General features: G+C 34.6%; 3 protein-coding genes and 1 long non-coding RNA gene across 8 annotated transcripts; 3 read left to right on the top strand and 1 right to left on the bottom strand.

Moving 5' to 3' along the window:
- The first annotated feature begins 2,657 nt into the window (after positions 1–2,657).
- LOC118348971 (50S ribosomal protein L33-like) lies at positions 2,658–3,930 on the top strand. Of its 2 annotated transcripts, none has more exons than XM_035691616.1 (2): positions 2,658–3,011; positions 3,595–3,930. In XM_035691616.1, exon 2 carries the CDS (start codon positions 3,601–3,603, stop codon positions 3,772–3,774), a length of 174 nt encoding a protein of 57 aa, XP_035547509.1. In that variant the 5' UTR covers positions 2,658–3,011; positions 3,595–3,600; the 3' UTR covers positions 3,775–3,930. The 2 variants fall into 2 exon arrangements, with proteins under 2 accessions (XP_035547509.1, XP_035547508.1); XM_035691615.1 differs by having other exon boundaries at positions 2,659–3,011; positions 3,588–3,930.
- Positions 3,931–6,057: 2,127 nt separating this feature from the next.
- LOC108995010 (probable 1-deoxy-D-xylulose-5-phosphate synthase, chloroplastic) lies at positions 6,058–11,110 on the top strand. 3 transcript variants are annotated; one of them, XM_018970469.2, is made up of 11 exons: positions 6,058–6,486; positions 6,784–6,918; positions 7,021–7,185; positions 7,401–7,551; positions 7,948–8,219; positions 8,312–8,585; positions 8,972–9,279; positions 9,537–9,818; positions 9,912–10,196; positions 10,339–10,504; positions 10,680–11,110. In XM_018970469.2, exons 1-10 carry the CDS (start codon positions 6,349–6,351, stop codon positions 10,486–10,488), a joined length of 2,160 nt encoding a protein of 719 aa, XP_018826014.1. In that variant the 5' UTR covers positions 6,058–6,348; the 3' UTR covers positions 10,489–10,504; positions 10,680–11,110. The 3 variants fall into 3 exon arrangements, with proteins under 3 accessions (XP_018826014.1, XP_018826015.1, XP_018826012.1); XM_018970470.2 differs by lacking the exon at positions 10,680–11,110 and having other exon boundaries at positions 6,790–6,918; positions 10,339–10,571; XM_018970467.2 differs by lacking the exon at positions 10,680–11,110 and having other exon boundaries at positions 10,339–10,571.
- A 1,883-nt stretch (positions 11,111–12,993) lies between these two features.
- Positions 12,994–13,679, bottom strand: LOC108995012 (heavy metal-associated isoprenylated plant protein 19). Its single transcript, XM_018970472.1, has 3 exons — positions 13,641–13,679; positions 13,418–13,502; positions 12,994–13,292 (listed from the first exon to the last, which is right to left on the bottom strand). The coding sequence occupies exons 1-3, from the start codon at positions 13,677–13,679 to the stop codon at positions 12,994–12,996; spliced, it is 423 nt and encodes a 140-aa protein (XP_018826017.1).
- Positions 13,680–14,822: 1,143 nt separating this feature from the next.
- On the top strand, positions 14,823–18,539 carry LOC108995016. 2 transcript variants are annotated; one of them, XR_001996796.2, is made up of 7 exons: positions 14,823–14,968; positions 15,073–15,141; positions 15,971–16,035; positions 17,022–17,215; positions 17,307–17,381; positions 17,922–17,994; positions 18,130–18,539. It is a non-coding gene; the product is annotated as an uncharacterized LOC108995016 (long non-coding RNA). The 2 variants fall into 2 exon arrangements; XR_001996795.2 differs by having other exon boundaries at positions 18,118–18,539.
- Positions 18,540–19,004: the final 465 nt, after the last annotated feature.

Genomic DNA, 19,004 nt, shown 5'->3' with positions numbered 1-19,004 from the left:
GATCCACAAGGTTTCCCTCTCTCTTTCTCTCTCGATTTAGTTCGTTCCTGTTTGGTTACTGAGGAAACTTGGGACAAATGGGTTTCAAATATGGTTACTCACTCTCTCATAGTGCAGCTTCTCCCAAATATGAGTTTACATTTTTGTTTGAGTTCATATTCATGTAAGCATCGTCGCTTTTTAGATGTAGATGTGGATAAATTAGATCTGGGTTTACGTTTTTGTTTGAGTCCATATCCATGAGAGCATCTATCGCTTTTTAAATGTAAATATGGATAGATTAGATCTGGATTTTAATTTTTGTTTGAGTTCATAACCATTTGGTTTGTGAATCTTGGTTGCCATTCTAGATTTGAATGTTTTATGGGGTTTTTGAAATTTCATAGTATATATTTGGTTTGTGCGAAATATTTCTGGCTTGGTTTTGAAGTTCTCGTAGATCTCTTGCATATCAGACTCGTTCAGCTAGCCAGTAGTGAATGATTTGAATCTGTTCTTGATTGTTTGTTTTGTCCTTTCTATTTATCGATAATATTTTGGTTTGGATTTGTGTCTGGGTTCTATTTGTTTTTTTGGATCTATTGGGACTATGTTCATTAAACGTTTTTCCCTATTTGGTTTGGATCTAGGTCTGGAGAAATCTGATCAGAAACCCCAACGCATACTCCAGTTTAATAGGCCTCACTTGATCTCTAGCCTCATTAAGGTATCTGTCTTTTCTCAAGAAGTGAATTTCATGACCTGCTGAGATGATTATTTTGTGTGAAGTTCATGAGAAAACTGTCCACATGACTCAAACTATGAACTACATTTCTTCACACCATTATTTCTCTTTCTATTTCTCTTATATGAGCTTTAGAGAAGACAATGGTGGGGTGTGAAAGGTGAAGAGAAACATTGTGTTTTGCATCTTCCATGGCTTGCCATTTTGCTTATTATACTTTCTCACTATCCCTTTTTTTCTCTAATATATATGCATATCAATTAGGATATGATTTTTTTACTAATTTCTTGATTTCCAATTTTTTGTTTTCCACAATTGAGATGAAGATTGAAGAGGATAGGAGCTCGACCTCAAATGTTTTTCCATAGTTCTTTGTTGCTGCTTTTAAATTTTTTACTATTTGTTCCTTGTAAACAACAATATAAAGTATGTAATGTATTGTGAATGTTGATGTCTATTATTATTTATTTTTTTTTACAAAAAATTGAATATGCAATAAAAAAAAGTTAAAAAAAATGCCTAAAACAGAAAAATATGGTATTAAATCTGGATACGGGTCCAAATTTGGATGAAAAAGCCTTCTAAAAAGTGTTAAGTTTTTTTAAAAGAAAAGCATTTAAAAAGTGGTAAAAACATATTTTTTTTTTAAAAAAAAAAAACCCATAAAAAAAAAAGTCTAGATATCCGGTTTGAAACCGTATATCCGGGTTCAAATCCAGATATCCGCCCAGATTTCAATCTGATTTATCCGGGCGGATATCTGCCCGCTTTTAAAATGCTGAATCTAGATCAGGATCATCTTGGATCTCCGGATCCGGATCCGGATGCACAGCCCTAGTCAATAATAACATTTAAGTTATTTAAGAAAAGTTATTATTGTATGGCTAACCACAAAGAAAATTTTTTTAAATAAATCAAAAAAAAAAAATAATACTATTTTCTTCAAAGAATAGGATATTATAGAGGTAAAATGATGACAATGACAACATATAATAACATTATTAACAAACAAATAGAATAAATCCTTGTAATATGAGAATGATGAAAACATACTAGAAAGTAGAGGAGAAATAAAAAAGAAAAAGGTGGAAATGAAGGAAACTAACAATAAAAAAGAGTGAATCACCAATAGAAGCAATGGATATAATCGAAAGAACACATTAAAAAAAGGCCACATAATATTTTTATATTTACATTTATTAAATATCACTATATTAAAAACTATAAGAGATTTAATATTATGCAGATTTAAATTATTAAAGAACTATAATTTGTTACTTCCAAAATAAATATATAACGTGATAATTTTAAACTTACAAACTACAGTACTAAGTTTGAAATAATTTAATCATATAATTATAATATAGACTTTCATCATTTACAATCAAGAAAAAAATTTAAACAAACTATACTACATTAAAAATTATAAATCTACCTCAAATAGTGTTATTAATTTCAGGTTAGTTGCCTAAAAAAAAAAAAAAATTTCAGGTTAGTTATTAAACTATTAAATTTATCTGGAAATAAAAAAAATTACTTTTCGAAATTATATATCTTAATAAATTATTAAACAAAATTCATTATTAAAAGAAAAAATAATATATAACTAACTACAGATTTGTACTAAATTATAAAAATTCGGTTCAGTATTTACAGAACTCAAAATTAAACGAAATAAAATACTGCACAAGATTAAAATTTAATTTTTAAAGATTTTTTTATTAGAATTTTATGAATAGTTTATATCAATTTGAAAGAAAAAAAAAGAAAAAGACTGTAACTTAATTGTTAAGCCCAACTCATTTCTAGCGTTATCTATTTCTCACATCTAAAATTCAAAAAATTAAAAGTGAAGCCCAACCCACCCACCCCAATTTTACACGAAAAGCCCAGCCCATCCCCCACTCCCACCCCCAAATTTCCACGCGACACCGTTAACCACCAAACCCTAACTCCTCTCTCTACCCCGTTAGTGAACAACGCTGCCTCTTCTCTCTTCGTCGCCGAGGTTCCACCAAAAAAAGCCGCCACGCTCTTCCTCGGTCGGTGTATCTCCGTCTCAGAAACCCTCTGTTCCGCCTCTATCTCATTTTTTCTCTCGCCGTCACTCAGTCCCATTCTCTCCTCCCTTTTCTCTGTTCCATCAGCTTTCCACCAAGAGCAACCGTAAGCTTCCAGAAATCACAGAAAACAGCGTGTGATTTCAACAGAGACGACGAAAACGGCAGCCATTGGGTCTGGGTGTAAGGATCATTGAGAGCTCCCGACTCTCTGTTTCTGTAATCATGTGAGGAATTTCTTTATTTTCTTGTTTAGATTTAAACATATTACCGATGGTTTTTGAATTTGGTTTGCCCTCGTGTACATCGTTATGATTTTTTTACGCAACTTGTAGAAATTCCAACATCGGTATGATTGTGTTTAGCTTTCGTTTTGTACAAATCCGAGTGTTCATTTCTGTAATGGTCTGAGGAAATTTTTTTTCTATCTTTAGATCTACACGTATTAGACTTTGTTTTTGGATTTGGTTTCCTTTCGTGTATATGGGTATGATTTATTTAGTGAATTTGTAGAGATTTCAAGGGATTGTTATTGGATCTGCCTTGCTTTCGTCTATATGGGTATCATTATTTTTGCTGAACTTGCACAAATTCAAATAGAATCTGTTTACCCTGGATTAGTACTTATTTAATAGAGGTATATGTTCTGAAGCTCAACTCCTAGAAATGTTTTGGTCACGTGAAGTTTGAAACTGTTGTGTATGTAAAGTGAAAGGTCATGTGCATGCAATGCTTTACAGAGTTTATAGCATGGGTAGTTTTACCTGTAAGTAATCAAATTCATTTTCATTTCTTGTGTATAGTAACTAGTAAGGCATGGGAAACAAGAAGAAGACTGCTTCAATTTTCATACGACTTGTATCGACTGCCGGGACTGGGTTCTTCTATGTGAAGAGGAAACCTACTAAGTTCACCGAGAAGCTGGAATTCAGGAAATATGATCCTCGGGTTAATCGTCATGTTTTGTTCAAGGAAGCAAAAATGAAGTGAGAAATACATCTCTGTTTTTCTCATATACTCTTATTGGTCAAACTTCCGTTTCTTTTTTCTGCAGACAGTTATGAACTTGCGATAAATTAAGTATAATTTGTTGTTGATGAATGGTATGATGCTTTTATTACACTAGGATGCTTTCCATTTCACTTAGGATCCATTTCATACGCCAGATTAGATTTCACAGATCGAAGACATGGCACTCTGATGAATTTGCAATGATCATCATGGCTTAAGTGCTATGTAACTACATACACCATGGTATATGTAGGTGATGATTTTCACATGGGTGAAACTATGTTACTTTTATGTATTGGGACTATTTAGTGTTAGTTCAGATGAGATGAGATGAGATGTTTTGTTGAAAGTTGAATAAAATATTGTTAGAATATAATTTTTTAGTATTATTTTTATTTTTGAATTTGAAAAAGTTAAATTGTTTATTATATTTTTGTATGAGAATTTGAGAAAGTTATAATGATGAAATGAAATGAAATGATATGAGATGAGATGTTTTGTGTATCCAAACACACCTGTGTTACAATTATAATCTTTTAATAGAGTTTGTATTTGTATTGTTTTTGAATTTTTGATTGCAATCCAGATTCCAGCCTAGCGTTTATTCGAGTTGTTTCTAAGTTTTACTCAAGGATGACCCTGAGAAAAGAGATTTTCTTTGGTATATAACTATATAATGCAATGTTTTATAACTGGAAAAGGAAAAATGTTACCATAGAAAAAAAAATCATTGACACTTGTATGCATATTTGGAGTGCACACCCAACATTATCCTTATTTTTAATATCAAACCATTGAATCAATCAATAAAAAATAATTTGAGATATCGAATATTAATTTCCTCATGACGACTTGATAGATCACTGGCGAGGTTACGAGACATCGAACCTTATCTCACCGCAAATTTAAGAACAAAAATGGTTTGTTTCATTTAAGTCAGGTACCACACTTTTTTTTTTTTTTCCCATTTCTGAAGTTTACCCTTTGAAGTTTATATGAATGAGTTATTGGTCGTAAAGCTGTTGAATTTATTTTTAGTGCAAAAAATAATCAATAAATGTGATTAATATTGTCCCTTCCTCTATCTTGTAAAAATAAAAAATAAAAAAAATAGAAATGATATTTATAGTCATAGAGTGTGCGTAAATATTACATATTTTTTTTAAAATAAATAAATATAAAATTCACGTAAAAAAAAAAATTTATATTTTTATTAATTGATACCGATTTTTTTTTTTTTTTTTTAAAATGTCCGGCGCGTGGTCAATACATACCTATGTTTATGTTGTTTATTTGGCATTGAAACTTGAAAGTCACGTTTAATGCGGCCTGCCAACCACTACCTTCCATGATCCCCACATCAATTGATTTCCTATTTATTTGCTGATAACTTGTGTACCAGGCTCCAATTCAACAAGCTGCCTGCATGAATCTCATGTGTTTGCCTCATAATCAACTCATTTATTTTCTTTGAAAATAAGATCACACCCTTGGTCATGAGGAAGTTGTCGAGGAGGCCTATCCTTTTATATGTACATTTCTGACCATGATTAGTGATTAGAACAAATAAATAAATAAATAAATAAAATTTCGTATGCAGCACAAAATGAATGAATGATTCATAATTAGAGGTCCATAAGTCGATCGTCCGTACCCCATAACCATCCTCTTTCACCGCTAAACAATTGAAGATTCATCATCATTTGTCAAAAACTCTGACATTTCTTTTCATCATTCCCTATATTTTAAAATGAAAACACCATCCTGTTATGGTACAGAAGCTACTAAGCCACGAACCCACGCTCCATGGTCACCTCTAGTCTACTTAAAAAGAAAAATTCTGCTTATCATTTTCTATACCATATATTAATATTTAATTTATTATTATTTTTATTCTATAAATATGTTTATTTAAATAGAAGATCATATCTACATTATCAGAATTCCAGCATTGTTTACGTGCTTAGACCCACCCAATCAAATTCAAAAAACAAAAGGTGTATTTTTTTTTTTTTTTGGGCCCAATACTATGGTGTATTAGAACTTTGACACCTCACCTCCTCTCTCTCCTTTCCTGTCCTCCGAGTTAAAGCGCATTCATATCAATGAATAGATATGCCATATCCATCTATCTGTTCTATCCGTTTGTGATTTCTGATGACGTGGTCCAATGCAAATTGGCCCTCCCATACTTTGTCCCAAAACGTTGGTGCTTGCTTGTAAGAGTCTATAAATATGAAATCTGGGACTTTATAGGCCAGTTTGGTCTTGGTACAGCACCTTTACTTCCACTCACTGTCAGCCACACACACTCTCTCTCTCTCTATGTGTCTCTTGTTTATTCGACTCCACCAGCGCCAGTAACGCCACCACCACTGCCAGCACTTCTTAGTGGGGAAACACTAGCACAGACCAGTTCACGCACTCTTCTTTGTGTGAGAAAGTGAATTGTACCTTTTTGCTTTTCTGGGTTCCTGATCATGTTTTAACCTCTAGGAAGAGTCTTGAACTTCTTGGGGTCCTTTCTGTGTTCTTGTTCTTCTTCTAGTTGCAATGGCTCTCTGTGCATTCTCATTTCCTGCCCACGTCAACCAGGCAACATCTCCTGACGCTCAAAGATCACCTTCGTTCTCATCTCACTTTACTCGGGGAGCAAATCTGTTATGCCCATCTCAGGAAAAGCTCCATCATGTATGAATTATGTTTATATGTTGTTTGTCATTACGAAGCACACTCATTACGTATATGAAAGAATACCCATGTTGCTGAACTAAGTTGGGAAAAATGGGTGGTGTTCATTTTGTCGGGTATTTTTCCTTTTGTTATTCTATACTTCGGTGGAACTTTAGTTATGTTCTGTTGGTGAGGAAAGCTCCCCGGGATGATATCTCTCTTTTGTTTGATTTGAATTATGTTGTTTTCAACTTTTAAAAATATAAACTTGCTCAATGATAAGAGATAGTTCTTTATATTTTCCCTCATGACTAGGTACAGGTCAGGAAAAGGCCAGGAGGAATTTTTGCATCACTATCAGAGAGGGGGGAGTATCATTCACAGAGACCACCGACTCCACTCTTGGACACAATAAACTATCCGATTCACATGAAAAATCTATCAACTAAGGTATGTCTTAAACGTATGTCTACGTCAATTTCATTTCAAGAGGAGGTTCCCATGTCTGTATACGGTTTTTATCCAAAATTTTCATACGAAACCTCGATGCAGGAGTTGAAACAACTTGCTGATGAACTGCGGTCAGATGTCATCTTTAATGTTTCCAGAACTGGAGGTCACCTAGGCTCGAGCCTGGGTGTTGTCGAGCTCACTGTGGCTCTCCATTACGTCTTTAATGCTCCTCAAGATAAGATATTATGGGATGTTGGTCATCAGGTTCTAATCTTACCTCCTTGGGTTCTCCGTTGTTGTAGCTTTTGTTGCTGGCGACACCTTTCCAAACTGGCAAAAACATAAGAATATAATAGAATAATTTTTTGTGTAAACATAAGAATATAATAGAATAGTTTTGAGTCTACTTTTGAATAAACTTTGTGGTAAAGGTTTTTTTTTAATTTTTTTCTCTGATTGTTCCTTCTATGGATTTTCAGTCTTACCCACACAAGATCCTGACTGGGAGAAGAGATAAGATGCACACTATAAGGCAGACAAATGGGTTATCAGGATTCACAAAGCGCTCGGAGAGTGAATTCGATTGCTTTGGTACCGGCCACAGTTCTACCACCATCTCAGCAGGACTGGGTAATTCTCTGCTCTGCTCCAACTAAGTTAAAGAAAACATTAAATTGAATACGAAGAATACCAAAATCAGAACATCAACTGAGCTTAATTGTTCCAGCTTATGGCTCTGTTTATCATATTTTTGGACTGTGGTGTGATGTGGGGAAGTTCCGGAAAACTCTTTAATCGTGAGATATTGATTAATTTAGAAACCTTCGAATGAGCGGATTTATATCATGCAGATTCTTCATAGAAGATGCCAACTTCAGTCATAATATCGCTCTAACTTTTTCTTGAAAATACAATCTAATTAATTGTCAATGGCTTGCTAGTTTCCCAATCTTAGTTGAAATTCATCGAGCATAAAGTGCAAATTCTCTTCGTGGTTTTAACCTTCAGATGTCATTACGGTTACAGGAATGGCTGTAGGGAGGGATCTAAAGGGAAGAAATAATAATGTAGTTGCTGTTATTGGTGATGGCGCCATGACAGCGGGGCAAGCTTATGAAGCCATGAACAACGCCGGTTACCTTGATTCTGACATGATTGTTATTCTCAACGACAATAAACAGGTTTCTTTACCTACTGCTAGTCTAGATGGGCCCATACCACCTGTGGGAGCTTTGAGCAGTGCTCTCAGTAGGTTGCAATCTAACAGGCCTCTTAGAGAATTAAGAGAGGTTGCCAAGGTACGTAACAATAAACAAGAGCAATATGGGAACTTCAATTCAAAGATCAGATTTAAATTGAGATTCCTTCTTTCTGACTGAGGTTGTTGTAGGGAGTTACAAAACAAATTGGTGGTCCAATGCATGAACTGGCTGCTAAAGTAGATGAATATGCTCGTGGAATGATCAGTGGCTCTGGATCAACTCTGTTCGAAGAGCTTGGACTCTATTATATAGGTCCTGTTGATGGTCACAACATCGATGATCTAGTTGCTATTCTCAAAGAGGTCAAAAGTACTAAAACAACAGGTCCGGTTCTGATCCACGTTGTCACTGAGAAAGGCCGAGGATACCCGTATGCAGAAAAAGCAGCAGACAAGTATCATGGTAAATACAGAACGCCAATTCAAGTTTATGGTTTTTTATTTTATTTTTTATAGAAAACTATTAAAAGGGGGGTTGGGTGAGAATCTTGTTATGGGAATTATGGATTTTGATTTTACCCTAAGCATTTTCTTTTCACTGGGGGTTTTCTTAGCATTTGAGTGCACAAATTGGTGCTTTTAGTTCTTACTTGATATAAACAGTCTTTGAACCTACCGAGATATAAAGAGACTATTAAAACAATTTTATTATTCCAAATGCTATGAACAGCAAAATTATCATCCTTTAAAAGATGTTTAAAATTTTTGTCATGAACGCAGCGTGACAAAAGTTAGTTCTACTTGATTTATCTTGCTTGTTAATGAATATAATTATGTTCTCTTTTACAGGAGTGGCCAAATTTGATCCAGCAACTGGAAAGCAATTCAAGTCCAAGGCTCCTACACAGTCATACACAACATACTTTGCAGAAGCTTTGATTGCAGAAGCAGAAGTGGACAAAGATATTGTTGCAATCCATGCTGCAATGGGAGGTGGAACAGGCTTGAATCTCTTCCTTCGCCGTTTCCCAACAAGATGCTTTGATGTTGGGATAGCAGAACAGCATGCTGTTACCTTTGCCGCAGGTCTGGCCTGTGAGGGCATCAAACCATTCTGTACAATCTACTCATCTTTCATGCAGAGGGCTTATGACCAGGCAAGCCTGAAAACTTCTTTTAACTTTCTCCTCATCACTGTTCAGTTGAGAACTTGATGTGATAACATTCTATAATTCCAAACTTGATATTGCGGAAAGCTGTATTTGATGAAAGTCGTACTGGTACATACAGCTTAGGGGGAGATTCTTACATATTTTTTGAGATCCACCCTTCAACAAAAAAGCCAACAACTCGGTTTGTCATGTCAAAACTCTGATTAGATTTCTAAGAATTTATGCTGCGGGTTCATACACAGGTAGTACATGATGTGGATCTGCAGAAGTTGCCAGTGAGATTTGCAATGGACAGAGCTGGGCTGGTTGGAGCAGATGGTCCCACACATTGTGGGTCTTTTGACGTCACCTTTATGGCCTGCCTCCCCAATATGGTGGTCATGGCTCCTTCTGATGAGGCAGAGCTGTTTCACATGGTTGCCACTGCTGCTGCAATAGATGACCGGCCCAGTTGTTTCCGCTACCCAAGAGGGAATGGGATTGGTGTTCAGCTACCAACGGGGAATAAGGGCATTCCTATTGAGGTAAATTTCAACCAAGTCTTTACTGTATCAACAGTGAAGAAATATTTCAATGAACATCTAAACAAATTGGAAATGTTGGCACTTTTCTAACAGGTTGGAAAAGGCAGGATACTGCTAGAAGGGGAAAGAGTGGCACTCTTGGGCTATGGAACAGCAGTTCAAAGCTGTTTGGGTGCGGCATCTTTAGTGGAATCCCATGGCTTAAGTCTAACAGTTGCAGATGCACGCTTTTGCAAGCCATTGGATCGTGCCCTTATTCGCAGTCTAGCAAAATCACATGAGGTCTTGATTACGGTTGAAGAAGGATCAATTGGGGGATTTGGGTCTCATGTTGCTCAGTTCATGGCCCTTGATGGCCTTCTTGACGGCAAAACAAAGGTATGAATTTAAATATTATGTCATGATCGACATATATAGGATTGGAACACCAAGGTTATGAAATTTATTATATGAACTCACTAGTGGTGAACTCAACTTCTGGTAACTAACCGACTTTGTGCCCTCAATAATACCTTTGTAGTGGAGACCTCTGGTCCTGCCTGATCGGTACATTGACCATGGATCGCCTTCTCACCAACTGGCGGAAGCTGGTCTTACACCATCTCATATCGCAGCAACAGTGTTCAACATACTTGGGCAAACAAGAGAGGCACTGGAGATCATGTCATAAGAAATTTTACAAAGAGGTCTAGTTTCATTCCCAACAATGTACAAATTTATAAAGCTGCATTAATTCCCATCATTTTACTAAAATAGTAGTCATGTCCCCGTACAAATTTCAGCTAGCCAAGCCAGTGCAATAAATAACAGCACGAACTATTTAAAAAGAAACAACGATTTTCAGTTATACTCTAATTGCAGAAGTATCGATGATCGAGCGTGTAAAAAGAAAAGAAGAAAGCTATTGAAGCTGGCCTATAGCATGCAGCTTGGTCAATTGATCAAGTGATCAGGTGTGGACCGTTTGGCAATCCAGTTCTTAGCATTCAAGGTATAAATCAGGCCTATATTTCATTTATAGTCACAAAATAAAGGATCATTCTCAGCTGGTAACCTACAACTTGCGTCCAAATTTTGTAAGTGTGTCGAATAGGCCGCACTGCATCTCTAACAAGCTCATGTAGGCCGCCAGTGCGCCACCTTCAAATTATTAACTGCATGCAAGCACGCCGATGATCAAATGATCATATCAGCAGCCAGCCCATCTAAGAAAAGTGCAATGTGAATATATATAGGAAAAGAAAATACTATATATATACATGTATTTATATATAGCTCTTATGTGTTCGGCCTTCTTCAGTTCAAGAGGTTTATGAATTTGCTATACTACTAATAATTTTTTTTTTAAAAATATTTTTAAAAAGTAAAAAAAATTGATAATATTATTAAAAAATACTTCCTTAATCATGAAGTAAAAAATTATAATTTATAAAAAAATTATAAATTTATTTTATTTTTTTTTAAATATTTAAAAGTATTAAAAAAAATTTTATAAAAATAATTGTAAAAGAAGTACATTAAAAAATACATACTAAAATCAGCGGCTCTTAACAGTGACTCTAGCAGTACTCTTCGCCTTTTTTGTGTGTCATGTCTTCGCATGACTGCGACATTTCCATGGCTTTGCAATTCATGATGATCAAGTGCATGTCCACACTATATTTAAATCATAGAAAAAGAAAGAAACCTACTATATTGAAGAATAATGCAGTTTGTTGCCGACACCGAATCCGCGCATAATATATCATGTACGATCGTAATAATTCGTTCGTTCTTGGTGCCAGTTGATGGCAGCTTACACTGAAAATTAAGTTCAGTTCATTATTATAATTTTTTTAAATTTTTATATAAAATATAATAAATAATTAAATTTTTTAAAATCTTAAAATAATAATAATATTAAAAAATAATATTTTATTTAATTAATTTAAAATTACCTATCTCAGCAGATATAGTCGAAGCATCGCCGCCCAATATCGTTTCAAATGTAGTCATGTACGTACGCATCCAAACTGTTCCAAAGTCCAAAGTGGCCAACAAATTAAGAAAAAGACGTCATCTCTTGATAAAACCTAACATTTAAAGTCTAACGAGAACCGGTACAAATACAACGAACCAATCGTTGCGGCGCTCTTTTTTTTTTAATGGCTAAAAAATAATTATATAACAAATTTCTATAATGATTGACATAAAATCTTGAGTATTTAAATTCTTCAAATCCAACACATTAAAGTCAAATTATACTAATTAATATACATTAATATTAGGCACGTAGTAGACGTTGTGCAGTAGTACTACTTATACTAATTGTATATTAATTGCATGCCGGGTATTAGTTAATGTAGCCATTTTTTAGAAATCACTAATTAAGTTGGAACGTTTGGAATCAAATAATTAAGGGCACAAATACGAATGCATTCCTCTCCAAGTGATCAGAAGTTACTCGGAGCAGTAGAAATCCTCCATCGATCCGGCCGGCCACCGCCACCCACGGAAATTATATATAGGCATTGCATGCATTGCCGTTTTTTCATGACTCGATCGCCGCCGTCTTGTTGAAAGAAACCCTTCCGGTCCAAATTAATACATGCATGCAATCGGACAACAAGCCGTCCAAAATCATGCATTAATTTGTTTTTTGAAATTAGCCCAACTTTGTAGACCAACACAGTTCAAATGATCGTGTCCACTCAATCAATCGATCGACCATGCAATAATGCATCAAACATGCATGCACTAACGATAAGAACCCCACGCGCACATTCGCTGTCTCATGATTTACAATGGCATTCGGATAGTTGAGTACTAATCAAAACATGATCCTGATCCATTTCAATTATTTCTTGCATGTGGCGGCCTAGCTACATATATGTTGTCTTTAATTTCTATCAGTACGTAGATGATAGATCTCTTGGAGAATAATATATAATGGCGTTCCGCAGAAATAATTAGTATTTCTGGAAAAAAAAAATTTGAAAACAGAAAAAGGTCAAATCAAACCAACCACTAGGCCAGGGCTCCAAATTGTGTTATTCTTGATTAGTAAATGAATGAAATCATGTACATCCGAAATACGTACGTACTGGTACTACTGCATAAATAAGCACGTACCCGACGTCTGCCCGCATGCATGCAGTTTCAATATCTCATGTGAAACTCGATCGATCGAAGTACTCTACATAATGGTACATGCATTGGGGTTCTCATCGCTAAACATCATTAGCAGTTCGTTCTCTTTGCAATAATCAAACATTATTAATAGCGGATCATCCGGAGCAAGTACCTTTGGTTGTACGGATAATTCTGGTCCGTTTGATTGATTAGTAGTAGTACTGCTTGCAGGTGCCTTGTTAACTACGATCTCTGCTCTCTTCCCTGTCTTCTTTTTTAGTTTCTTCAACACTTTTTGAGGATCAAACTTGCCCGTTGCCACAACCTTGTGGTTGTTCATGTCTGTCGTAAACTTCTCCACCCCTTCAAACCATGCAAAACATTAATTAATCCAAGAAAAAAACTTAACATAAATAACTAACTGGTAATTGTTTATTAATTCGCTAAAAGAAAGAGATCAATGGAGAGACGAGAGAGCACGTACGTACCTTTACACTTGGAGATGGCTTTGGCAACGGTTCTTTCACACGCATTGCAGTGCATTGAAACTTTAAATTCCGCATGAACAACTTCCTAATATTTGAGAACATAAAAAGAGATCAAGGACGAAATTATATATGTACGTGATTCTTTGCCTCTAATATCTCAAAGAAAAAGAAAAGATATTCTTAATTAATGGTGTTAAAAGTAATATTTTAAAGAAATAATTACTTTGGTTGCTTCGATGTCCTTTTTCTTCTTCTTTGCCATCGAAACTAACTGTTCAAGGGAATAAGCAAATGATCAATGCAAGGAATTAATGTTGAAAATTAATTAGCCTTTTAAGTTACATGCACGATAAGGGTAATTTAGTAACTGATCAGCCATTGGTTGGGGGGCAGTTAAAACTTTAAAGAGAGAAATTTACGAACAAGCCGACTATAATGCTGGGTCGGAAAATAATTTTGCCCCCGAATTACTCACTAATTAAACTGAGTCGGGTAATTAAGGAATTCCATTTCCTGAATTGCCCATCACGTATCAACTGCCGAATCAGAGAAAATTAGACAAGCATCAAATACAAACTACAGCCAATATTTTAGGAGTCAAACTCTGTCGACGACCAGGGGTGCAAATCCGTCGGTCCGGCGATGGATTGAATATTTTCGATCCATCATTTTTTCGGGCCGGACACCCATAAGGACCGTACCGGACTGGACCAGTAGCTATCGGTCCGGTCCAGTCGGTCCATTCAGCCCGGCCTTTTTGTTTTTTTATTTTTTTAAATCAATTAATAAAAAATATTTATTTAAAATACTAAATTAAACTAAGTGACTTATTAATGTAGATTATGTAACAAACTCAATAAAAAAATATTTTATATGGTCAATGATAATAAATTAGATGAAAATATATTATTAATTTATATAATTACTATATAATTAACTAATTGATATTATATATTAGTTAACTCATAGAATATTAACAAGTGTTAATAATATATTTAAAATTTTATATTGTTAATAGTGATAGGTTAGATGAAGATATATATAAAATATTATTAATTTATAGAATATTAACAAATATTAATAACATATTTAAAATTTTATATTGTTAATTATACAATTATTATATAATCTACAAGAAAAAGTACCTATTGCGATGATTTTTATTCTATTGCAAATAAAATCGCTGCAATAAGTCATTTTTTGCAGTGAAATGAAATTCGTCGCAACATTTTAACCCCGACTTGTGATTTGAATGGAGTTAGACTCATTTACAGTGATTTTTAATTATATTATGGCGATTGTTTTCGCCGCAAAAATAAAAAAAAATCTTGCAACGGGCTAAAAATCGTCGCTACTTGGTCTAGGGCGGCAAAACGCACGAAATGTTTTATTCCGCAGAACTCATCTTCGTATCTCTCTCTCTCTTACTCGCTTCGAACCCTAGGGCCTTCACAGTAGACCCTCTCTCTCTCTCTCCACTGTAGATTTCTTGTGGGTTTGGTGCTACGAACGTTTGTGGGAGTTCTTGGAGGTCTGAGTTGCCGATCGGTGGTAAGACCCTTCTCCTTCTCTGCTTCTCACGAACACACCCACATTCACTTCAAGTTAATTTCCACTCCCATGAAATTTTTGTGAAATGAATTTCATTTGTGCAGTCCATGGGTTTTAGGGATTTTTCCTACTTTTTGAAGATTTTGGGTTGCTGCTGAGAATCTCTCACAGCGGTAAGCTCCCTCCCATTTCTCTTCTGCTCACGCAACACTCACTTCAGTTTTTCACTCACAAATTCACTCATCACAGATCGTAACTACTCTATATTTTTAGTGCATTTCTCTGTTTTTTTAACAATAAGGTTCATGTCTTCAGATGCTCTACATGCGTTTAACATCTATTTTATATTTCAAATTAGTAAAACTTATAAAGAAAATATAAAAGAAAGAGAAGTGGTCTTCAGCTTCTGTTTTGTGCATTCTACTACCTTTGTGACTGCACGCACTACAAACTGAGACTGTTATGTGGTTTTATTTTAGTGCAGTGGCATTTTAGTGCAGAAGACATTTGTGGTTCTTTTTTTTGTGCATATGAGTTGTGAGTCTTTCTAGTGCATCTGTGTTGTGGGTCTGTTTTGTGCATATGAGTTGTGGTTCTGGATTGGTGAAATTGGGTTTCTTTAGGGTTCAAAAGTTGGTGGGGTGGTTGGTTTAAAATTTGGGTTCTGCTGCTACATCTTTTTTCACATATTTTACCAGCTTTATTTTCCATTTTATGATCCACCAACATGCAATTTACTTTTTTTAAAAAAAATTCCAGAAGTTTTCTCCAAGTATTGATAGATTAACTACTTATATATATATATATATATATATATATATAATGACTATCTGCTATGGGATCTCCACACAAAAAGTTGTTCTGCTTTGTATTTTTTTTTAAATACATTTTGCGGATTATAAGTTATATCTAGCCAATCTTTTAGAATTGATAACTTATTATAAGTTATATCTAGCCAATCTTTTAGAATTGATAACTTATGTGTTAGTTTTTTGAAATCAGCATTACCTTCAAATAGAGGTGAGGACCTGCAGACAAAGTGCTTGCTCGAGCTCTATGGTCCAAAGGTAAACTAGATACACTAATCTATGACAATTGCTGAAATTATTTAGATCCCTATAGTTGTAAAATGAAGGTAAGGCAACATTTGGTTGTGCTTCCTTAAATGTTGCATCAAATTCTTTTGTGCTTACATGGATTTTTCAATTTGTGAATGCCTTGGGGGGTTTCTCAAATTTTCAGATTGTGATGTACGACCTCGCAATAAGTTTTGAAGATAGGTGTACATTGTTCAAGTGCATTTGGTTGAACCTTATGCTAATAATACAGAGGCTCTTGATTAAAAAGGCGTGCTTGTTGTGAACTTCATAATCTCCATGGCTTGTTAGAGTTGTAATTTGACAATGACTATTAGATAGAAACAAGAAAAAAGAAAAGTGAATATACCTTGTTATGTGTGATCAATTCTAGAAAATCCACATAATATGTCTAGAACTATTTCTAATTGGTGGTGGGAAATTTAAACTTAAAAACTATAAGGTTGCCATGATTAGGAAAAGAAAATGCCCACTCAGAATATAGTTCTTAGGCATTGACATAAGTAACTTTGAACCTTTCATTATTCACACTGCCATGCTAGATTTAAACCTTTTAGTAACTTTGACTCTTCACCCATAAATACAGACATAAAATCAGTAGTTACTTGAAAGCTGAACATGAATTATCTTGTGTTCTTGCTTACTTGCACATTTGGGTGAGATTGAAGCTTCTCATACATCAATCGAGCCTCATCGATCGTATCTTTGTTCAGAAAGGGTCCAATTTACATGTTCTTGATCATTATTGCAAGATGCTGCTATCTTCTTAACACCTACATAATGTTGGTTCTGGTTCTGTAGTGTTAATATGATGCTACAACTGAATTTTGCATAAAAATAAATAAGTTTTGCACATTCAATTCCATTATTTTTACAGATTGCTCAGATGATGTGATATATATTAGTTTGTTTAGTGTTATGATGTCACTGTTCTTAGAAGTTTATAAGATCTGCAGGGATGTCATGGAAGCCAGAGACTCAGAATATAAGGCTTGGGCCCATGTTCAAACTTTGAAATCCTCTCTTGATGAGTGCAACTTGGAATTACGAGTCAAGACTGCAAATGAGCTGAGGCCATATCCTAGCAAAGGCTTGCTGCAGCAGAAGCTGAGATTGCTGAGCTGAGGCAGAAATTAGAAGCTTCCAAAAGGTTTAACTTACTTTGACAGAACATGTTAAAAATTTTTATTTTAACCTAATGCTACTGTTGATCTGAGTTGATTTTTAATGTTTATTTTCAGTTCAAGTGGCTTAAGTGAATCTGCTTGTGTGTGCAGACATCTGCAATTGTACTAAGCTTAACAAGTTGTTGATTGGTATGTTAGTTTTTATGGGAAGCTCTACCTATTAGTTGGTTTTTCCCTTTCAACTTCATTTAGGGATGTATGGGATGGTGCACTGGTTGTGTATCGATATATTGTCAATTGGAAAGGCTTGGAATGTAGCTCTGTTGTGAAGAATGCCATGAGCTGATATTAGAACGTTTGAGGTTGTTGATTTTTTCGAGATCAAACTTAACCTTCAATTTCAAAGATCTCAAATATAGCCCTTTGATTGGATGATTATATCAAGCATAATTTTCATATACTTTTTGGGGACTAGATTTAGGAGTTTTCCCATTCTCTTGTTGAGTTTAGTTCTCCTGTATATTTCTAAGTTTACTAAGCCTGGTTGGTATTCTGTGTGAAGACTTGATAATTTTTTTTTTTTTTTTTTTTATCATTTAGCATCATTATGATCTATGGTGCTTTATATTAACCTGTAGGCTGATATTGAAGCATTAGGTGGTGATTGTTTAAACTTGATAATGGCGTAAAAGTTCTTATCAAGTGTATATTGTTTGCATCTTTGTTCAGGAATACCTTTAGACTAAGTGATGTTCTAAAATCCAAAAATGAAGAAAATTGGGCTTACTTATATGAAATTGAGGTTAGTTTTCTGCCTTTTTTTTTTTTTTTTTTCACTTATATAAAAAAAAAATTTCTGTTATCTAATGTGGTGTTCAATAAGGCTGTTATCAGTCATGAAATTATTGTTCTGATTTTTCTTCAGTCAATTGGATAGGCATATGATGATATCAAAACCAAAGTTCTTTGCTGGGAGCTGCCTCTCAAATACAAAGATCTTTCATTTTGCTTCCCTGGAAGCTTGGAGGTTGGGTGTATGCTTAATGGATCATATGTTGAATAATCATTGTGTGCACCCTGAGCCACATGGAGTTATTAAGCTAACTTTTATACCATTTGTCATGAGCTGAGGATGTGTTTAGCCATATTTGTGAAATCTCTCAAAAGAATCAGTTGCAATGGGAGCTTTTTATGCTAACTTCATATTGGGAAAATGACTTATAACTATATTTTCAGTTTTTTTAATATGATAACTAATGTATGCAGACTGGGCAAGAAACAAACTTTGTCCTAGTTTCATGCACAAGATTAGGAATAGAACCTACCAGAAGGGAGCAAGTTCTTAAAGCTAAGAGGGTTAGTTTATTCTTTTCTTTTGTTTCTTTTGCTACTTCAACATATTCCTTTAATTTTTATCTTTGTTCACATGATTACCTCAGGTTGGAGAAGAGTCATTGGTTTTTAGATTATTTGTAAGTCTGGTTTTGTCCTTCCCACTTGTGCAATTTTGTTTTTTGAGTAAGAACATATAATTTAGATGTGCATATTTTTTCTATTGTGCTTTTTTTTTTAAATTTCCTTAAACACCTTTTTTGGCGACTAAAATTCGTTGAAAATAATTTTTTTTGTTACATAAACATATTTGTGGCGAAACTGCCCGCTGGAAATAAATAATTGCGTTGATAATTAAAAATTGCTGCAAAAAATAATGACCTATTTGCGGCGCTATTTTAACCTTTTGAGACGAAGTATATTGCCGGAATTGACTTATTTCAGCGATTTTGATGGAAAATGGAAAGGTCATTTTTGTCA

The sequence above is a fragment of the Juglans regia genome, chromosome 7 (genome assembly GCF_001411555.2).
Source record: "Juglans regia cultivar Chandler chromosome 7, Walnut 2.0, whole genome shotgun sequence".
Taxonomy (NCBI): domain Eukaryota; kingdom Viridiplantae; phylum Streptophyta; class Magnoliopsida; order Fagales; family Juglandaceae; genus Juglans; species Juglans regia.
Note: the sequence above shows the minus strand (reverse complement) of the source record. Positions and strands in the feature narration are given on the sequence as shown.